We start from the raw sequence: 7,793 nt of genomic DNA, 5'->3' as shown, positions 1-7,793 counted from the left end.
TTGCTTGTGGGTTTTGAGTCGAAAATCCTTACAGCCTGTCCACATGAAATTACGGATTGCAGCATTCATTTCTTTTAGAAGTGAGATTGGACATTGAGTGATCTCCTTCATTCCTTTTAAAGTTCTTTATCTATTAAATTTTGTAAGTTTCTCAAAAACTAACAAGTTATCAGCTTTCAAAAAAATTACTTTATTTACTAAAAGACAACTAAAATATAGACTGAAATAATTATAAAAATATATATAAAAAAATATAAAAAATCGAAATTTAATACCAATTCACAGATAACAATATTTTAAAATTAGCACATTACCTTCTTTAGATCCTTTTATGTCATCATCATAGTTCGAATGAGGATTGAAAAGAATCATGTGAAGAATTTTGTGAAAGATCTGCAATTTAGACATGACTAGTTTTTATCATATTCGTGATAAACTTATTCTTTGCTGCAAAGTGGAGTAAATTTTTAGAGAGGTTGTTGATACAAATATAGTAATTTATCTCTCTTTTTTTCCCCTTTTGCTTATTTATTGATCATATTCTAATTATAGTTTTTTAGTATTTTAGTGTGTATATCAATTTTTTGTTTTTGCTTATTTACTGGGTATAATTTTTAAATAGACCAACTTTTTGACGGCTGGAGGTTTTTTTTTTTTTTTTTTTTTTTCCCCTCTTAAAATTTGTGCCCTTTAATATTTTTTTTTTAAAAAAATCCTTATAAAAAATTTCTTAAATTATATACAGTGCTTCTCCCGCATGACCTCAGGTTTGTCCTTGAAGGGGACATTCTGAAGATGATCTTTGAATTGTATGGAATGATCAAAATGGTTTCAGCACGCTACGACCGAATGGATATGGATTGGTTTTCACCGTCTAGCATAATTCTCGGCCACCATTCTTCCATTTAGGAGGTCCTCCATTATTGTTGAGTTTTGATTGTTTGTACCTCCATAACAATCTGCATGTGTAAACCCTCTTATTCTAGATCTGAATCTTCTTCAGCGAATGGCCCCAAAAATCCTTACATTAAAGATTCCATCTTGGAAGTTGAATTTTTTTTTTAAATGGTCTACTCTATTAAATGGAATAACTTTGTCTAAAGGGTTACATCTCGATCAGATATTTGTTGTTCGATCAAATATGTGGGAACATCTTTAGCCGGTCGCGCAGTCTCTTATCAACACACCCACAAATCTGAGTAGCACATCTTCCCATGGACAGAAAACTTTCATCTCGCAGTACCTTCAGCTTTTGAACACATCTATACGCATCTGCATTAGAAAAACTAAGAAAAGAAGATGATTATCATTTCCCATGAGCTAAAAGGGCACCGTTACTGATCATAGAAATATACAGGCAGAAACATTGTGAAGCTGTCTCACATTGATAAGACAGGCCTTCAAGGTCTCGCTCATAAGGTCCTGGAGATGCTTTGAAAATATGAGCATCTTTTCGAGGAATACGTAAGCGAGACAATTAGAAAGAAAAGGCAGAAAGCAGGAGCTTTTCAATGATATATATAATTGAACTGGAAGAATAATACAACCCTTCAATACACTACAAATGCTTCATATTGCATATACTTTCTCAAGTGTATACATAACTTAGCCACACAGAAAAATAAAAGCACCAACATCTTCGACAGATCAGGAAGCAAATGACATTCAAGTTCAGAAACGAACGCAAATAGTATTTAGTGATACTGATACTTGTAACAATAATATATATCAGCTTGGGCTGTCAAAGATGTGTATCCAATTATTGCAATTGGACCAAACGGCAGAGCTACAACTTTCATGCCATGTCTGAAAATAGAACTACCCCGATGCAACCTTAGTCCCCAAACCGTGTACTCCCTCCATAACCTGGTTATGCATCATGGCCCCAACCTGTAAGGACCTTCACCCATATAATGACCTTCCATGTAAAGGGCTGCATTCTGTGGATGGAGGCCATCCATCACCATGAACTGCATGTCTTCCGAAGGTTTCCAGTGTCGTTTTCTTTGGTTAATGAACCAGTTGTTTATCTGTTTCTGGTCCAAACCAGTTGATTCAGCCAATGCCACTTTCTCTGACTCCTGTTTAATTTGCAAAGATCAAAAAGAAGCAAGACAAATAATTTTCACAAATCATAAGAAAGAAAATATCCAGACATTTGAACTCAAAAGCATAAAATTTAAGCATGATTAAGTACCGATGGATATGGCCACTTATAGTGTGATTCCCACCAGCTAAGTAGCTTCTGTCGGGCATCTTTGGGTAGTTTTCCTTTCTTCTTTTTCTTGGAAAGTTCTTGTTTTAAACTACTTAAATATCCACTATATTTTCTCAATAAGTGGTTCTTCAGTTCACGGTCTTCAGCGCGTGGATCAATCTCAGGAAGTTCGGTTTCTCCACCACTATTATCTTGATCTTCTTCAGATGAACCAACACCCTCACACTTCTCCTCTGCTTTGTCCATTGATTCCAATATAACAAAAGATGAAATATATGGACAAGTTATTGGAAAGTATGTGATAAACAGACAGGCAACAGTCTAAAAATAGCACTGCAAATCAAAACACTAGGCATTTATTTTCCCTACACAATTTTATTAATAGAATTTCAACCCTTAGCTGTTGAACTTCAATGCAAGAACAGCCACCACACTTCAATGATCGTTCTAAAACAAACGGCCATCCCAAAACAGATATCGGCACAACAAAACACAGTAGTAAGACAGAAGAGAGGGATAGACGACTTTCCCTCAACAAAAAGTCAAGCGAAAGAAACCTGCATATCTACTCTTTCACCCCATTGCTAACCACAACCAACACCAATTTAAGCTTATATTTGTGTGGTGACAGCTAATGGAACAACTGGGGAAACAGCAATAGCATGGTTATGCAAAATACAGGCTGTTCAGAAGCACCTGCCTAGCAGGAAGGCGATCATGCCAAAGTGTTTCAGACCTTCTAAACTTCTAATGTTTCTATAACATCTATTGAGCTGATTATGTCCCCAATCAGTTTATGTGCACTTCACAGTTTTTTTGTGGACTACCTTAATTTACTAAAAATAATGAAATAATTTTAACACAATCCTCTTTGGAATATTTACATATCTTAATACTTTGATTGAAAATTTGCAAATGGAGGGTTGTTTGTCAAATTAAAATTGCCTATTCTAGGCTCTAGCTACTGTCAAGATTGCATCTGGCCAAGAGAGAGTGACTGGATTTTAATAAACAACAATTACCTTGTGAGATTTTTCTTTTCCTATAATGTTTCCTATGTGGAGAACACATTGGGAGGCATTCACTTGAGTAAACAGCAAACTGCCAAATCACTAGAGAGGGTAGATAAATGCCATTCTGTTTCTTGTGAATTTCCTAACATAATATTATCAGAAAACAATTTTTTTCTTTAACCAAAAAAAAAAAATTGTTGATAATCAAACTGGAAAAAAAATAAAAATAAAAATAATATTCTGTAACTATGATGGAGGATAATAACATAATGTTGAACTAAATGAAAAAGTATGCATCCCATAGAACTAGATAGCGGGCCTGTTCGGGAGTGATTTTGAAAATTGATTTTTTGACCGTTACGAGAAAAATGGAGGCCACCTGTGAGAGAAAAAGTCAAAAATTACGGCTGAAATAATGAAATAACAGTCAAAAAATCAATTGTTTTGGGTGAAAAATCACTCACAAACGGGACCAACTTTTCTTTCATTCTATCTGTCGAAATAAGAATGTAAGTTGTGATGCTCCAGTAAAAGCTTTTCCTAGTAGTCATGTGCTCCATCTCTTCCAAAACTTAAATGAATGCTAATATCCCATTAGCATTCTTAAGTTTAAACTTAAAGGAACAAATGGAGGTAAATTCTTTGTCAGATCTATCAGCCACTCCTTCAGGTCCACTGATAATCATGTCTTAGATTTTCTAATTATTTGATCTTTTGATTTATATTTTCCCTTTTTCTGTAATAAAAATTTGTAAATCATTTGATACTTTAAAGTTCCATTTTTTTTGTTTGCATATTTTTTACTCTCTACATATTTTACGCAAATTTAAAATAATTTAAAATATTAATGTAAAAATAATTTTAACATCATAGAGATTTGTGACTTCAAATTCCAAATGGTAAATTATATTTGAATTATTGACATTGATAAATTACCAGCAAAAAATCAATAAAACTATTATCTCTAACAAAATACGATAGATGTATTGTCATTGGTGACAATATATATAATGCCATTACTATTGACACCAAGCTGAAGATCTATCAGTAGAGACCCCAAAGCGAAATATGATCAAGTGTGTATTTGAACCACATTATATTTGAAGTATGTATTTTAGAATAGTAGATTGATGAAAAATGTTTGGTTAAAAAATAAGGAAAAATTTTGAATTTGCGTGTAATATTATTTTATTGAAAAATATGTGATTGAAATAATATCAAATCACTCTTTAAAAATATATTTTTTCCAAATAATGTGGCTCAAACAGGGCCCAAATGTGTTTACAATTATTTCATGTCGATAATTGACCAACAAATTATATAATACCAATGGATTATTCCATTTGTATCTGTTATTCTAGTTCACTGTAAATTCAATGCATGTCACGGAAATGATAGTGAAATAGGTCGACATTAATGCATATTCTCCAAAAATACAAAGACCGTGAGATTTTTGAAAATGTAAAACTGAAAATAATTTGTAACAAAGCCCAAAGATTTTGGAAGAATTCGCATGAAAGAAAAGTTTATGCATTGAACTTTTCAACTATATTTTCGATAAATCAAAGTTCAAACCTCACAGTTTTAGCCTCAGCTACTCTACACTCCAGCTCTCAGTGGTCGGATAGTTTGTTGACATCTCCCTCACTACTATCTATTTTCTTATTTAACCTGCTAGCTCAACTTCAGATATAAAAATACCAGAAGGAGCTAAAGATCATATACAAGTTAATTAATATCCCACACCAGCTAATAAAATACTCCCACAATATTTATAAGGTTTTAATGTAAGTGCGTTCGGGTGGTAAATAGAGAGAGTCAATTACAAGAAATGACAGGTCTTTGTAGATAAATGTTTCTATTGCAAAGGCTTGGGAAAAGAGGTGGGCCTCAAAAAGTTGAGATAGATAGCAGCAGCAACATGTTCAGTCACGGTATAGTGACAACAAGGGAAGATTGTGGTTAGGCTGTGCCCTGGAAGATGTAGTAGAATCTACCAATTTAACATATTCGTTGAACAGCATTTGAACATGTTTCTTAAGTTCGACCAATTGTGATCAAACATTTTCATACCACACTTCATCGAGTATTTGTAAAATGTTAAATCTTGACTGTCGAACATGACAACAGAGTTTGAGACCTAGTATGCCATCAAAATTAGTAAAACTGGACATGTAAATTAAAACTTTTTTAAATATTCATGCTCAATTGTAGCAAGAACTTGTTCCACTAGATTGATGAAGATAATAAACATGATTGCCCATAATTGGATAAACATGTTCAAATTGGCATGCTCAATGACATCAAATTGGTATTGAGAGAAAGAATGGAATAAAACTCCATGTAAAATTGCAAATTTTTAATTATTTATGGCTGTTGGAAGAGGGTATAGGTTTAGTGGGAATAATTAATAAAATATTAAGACTTGTTTTTTATGGAAATGAGTTTGGGGAGAGGATGAAAACGGATTTGAAACGACGATGAACAAATCAGACAGGAATAGTTTATAGCAATAGCAACGAAAAGATGGAATGAACACAAATTCTGACATAATGGTACAGGCTACAAGGGGTAGCACTGATATCAACAGCATCCTATGTTTTCATGTCATGGCCTAAAATAAAAAAGAAGATATGCATATAATAAACCAAGGCAAAGATGGTGGGATAAGGGGAACTAAAAACTACATTAATAATAATTCTGACAGCAAACGTGTAATTTCATCATTGTTTATATAGAAGAAGGATTTTTTTTGTCTTATTTCCTATCATTGTTTATTATATAATGGAACCAAATCATATCTTATTACTATAGACTCGTGATTAGGGTTTTTGGTTCTTGTGCAAGGTATTGGAAAATGATGGATGTATATTTTACAAAGTTTTGGTGGGCACTGGATGGTCAACATACTCAAATTTTTAAGACTCGACAGTTTCAACTAGCAGTTTTGCTTTGCACTGCACAACCACATTCAATCACGGCAAAACACTCGACTTTGGGACTCAAAACTACAATTCTCCATGCTAGGCAAAGACGATGATGGGTTCCTTCTCTCTCTCTAAGAAGTAACAAAAGTGAAAAATGAAAATACCAGAATTGAAAACCCGAACGGGAGCACTTGTCAGCATGTTCAGTTGCGTTTCAATCCTTCGCATGAATTCCATAGCTTCTTGTAAAGGCCTTGTAAGCTCCTCACGGTACTTCACCAGCATGTCATAGTAAGCTTCCTATACATGTATCAGAATTTAGAGATCAAATCTGTCAAATCCCAAATAGCACGAAATCTTGATGATAAATCATGTAAATAAATTATTTACCATGAATTGGTCAAGTTCTGGGTCTTTTGACACATCTCTACTGGCCGCTGAAGCTCGCTGTCTTGTCTCAAACTCTTGGAGGACCTCCGTGAGCCGAGCCACCACCTCCGGCGGAGCGCCCACCTAGATAAAGTGTGTAAACAAAGATAATGAATTATTTCACTCAGAATCGTATTACTTTCTATTCTTGCACTCAACGATGAAAGGTTACCTTTTGACAATCCATATATGCTTCCAAAAGATTGGAGTACTGAGGATGAGCAATAATCTTGGCTTTAATGGCATCAACTTCACTAGAATTCTCACTTTCTTGTTGCCTTGGGCGATGATCTTGAACCGAGTAGTGCCCTCTAATTACAGAAGGGTAGTGAAACTTGGAAGCATGAATTTGGGAAGTCCCAGCTTCAGTTTTTACAGAAGTATGACCTTGCCCTTCAGATTGATCGTAGCAATCACTTGATTGAAGATGAAAATTGTTAATTGGCAACTGGCTTTGCTGATTATTCGATCCACTGTTTGTTCTTCCATATAAAGAAGAACTTGGTGCAAGAATTGGTCCGCCATACAAGAAACTACCCCTTGAAGACGCGTTTTCACCCAGTTGATTATATTCATCCATATCCCGACAAGCCCAAATGAGTAAAGATCAAAATCGTCAACCCTAAAATCAATTAAGAGCTCCAGAAACAGTTGGAGAAAAATGAAACCCTAAAGAGTGGACAGAGCGAATCATTTACTATCTAACAACTTAAAAAGAAGATGAATCGAAGACAGAGTGAATAAGCAACAATATCTCTGATTTCTTCTGTGAGAAAGTAAACTATTGAAAAAATTTCTTGTTCACTTATTGGACCATGGAATGATCATGAGAGGCACCAAAAGTTGATTTGCGTGAAGGAAGATGACGAGACAGAAGAAGGGAGACTGATTGGCTCGAAATCGGCAAACGGAGCGTCTCCTTGGGTGGGTGACAATATGTTATTCATTGAAGAATAAAGAAATATATAATATGAAAATAAGAGGAAAAGGCAATGAAAGACCACTACTGCAAGTCTAGATGACAACTAACCAATTAGATTTTTCTGTTTTCTTTCTTTTTTATATTTTTTTCTCTTACGGATTTACCTACAAATTATTCTACTGAGATAGTCTATGGTTGAAAACATTTGATTAAAAAAATATATACATGTATGTATCAAACAGTAGCTCAATCTCCAATATGAAGTCAGTAAAATATTAAATATG

At 34.1% G+C, this 7,793-nt stretch overlaps 1 protein-coding gene across 2 annotated transcripts; it reads right to left on the bottom strand.

The window, feature by feature from the left end:
* Positions 1 to 1,505: 1,505 nt before the first annotated feature.
* LOC111390138 (homeotic protein knotted-1) lies at positions 1,506 to 7,543 on the bottom strand. 2 transcript variants are annotated; one of them, XM_023015137.1, is made up of 5 exons: positions 6,760 to 7,543; positions 6,549 to 6,671; positions 6,323 to 6,458; positions 2,198 to 2,454; positions 1,506 to 2,081 (listed from the first exon to the last, which is right to left on the bottom strand). In XM_023015137.1, the coding sequence occupies exons 1-5, from the start codon at positions 7,165 to 7,167 to the stop codon at positions 1,878 to 1,880; spliced, it is 1,128 nt and encodes a 375-aa protein (XP_022870905.1). In that variant the 5' UTR covers positions 7,168 to 7,543; the 3' UTR covers positions 1,506 to 1,877. The 2 variants fall into 2 exon arrangements, with proteins under 2 accessions (XP_022870905.1, XP_022870906.1); XM_023015138.1 differs by having other exon boundaries at positions 2,198 to 2,451.
* Positions 7,544 to 7,793: the final 250 nt, after the last annotated feature.

The sequence above is a fragment of the Olea europaea genome, unplaced genomic scaffold (genome assembly GCF_002742605.1).
Source record: "Olea europaea var. sylvestris unplaced genomic scaffold, O_europaea_v1 scaffold65, whole genome shotgun sequence".
Lineage (NCBI taxonomy): Eukaryota > Viridiplantae > Streptophyta > Magnoliopsida > Lamiales > Oleaceae > Olea > Olea europaea.
This window is presented reverse-complemented; position numbering and strand designations above follow the sequence as displayed.

What these genes read in the sequence shown, in the direction of transcription:
- LOC111390138 (XM_023015137.1), bottom strand. Translation starts at nt 7,167, where the DNA reads ATGGATGAATATAATCAACTGGGTGAAAACGCGTCTTCAAGGGGTAGT. An exon ending in CATATATGGATTGTCAAAAG is followed by an intron (nt 6,672 to 6,759) that starts GTAACCTTTCAT and finishes CACTTTATCTAG; the next exon opens with GTGGGCGCTCCGCCGGAGGT. An exon ending in CAGAACTTGACCAATTCATG is followed by an intron (nt 6,459 to 6,548) that starts GTAAATAATTTA and finishes ATACATGTATAG; the next exon opens with GAAGCTTACTATGACATGCT.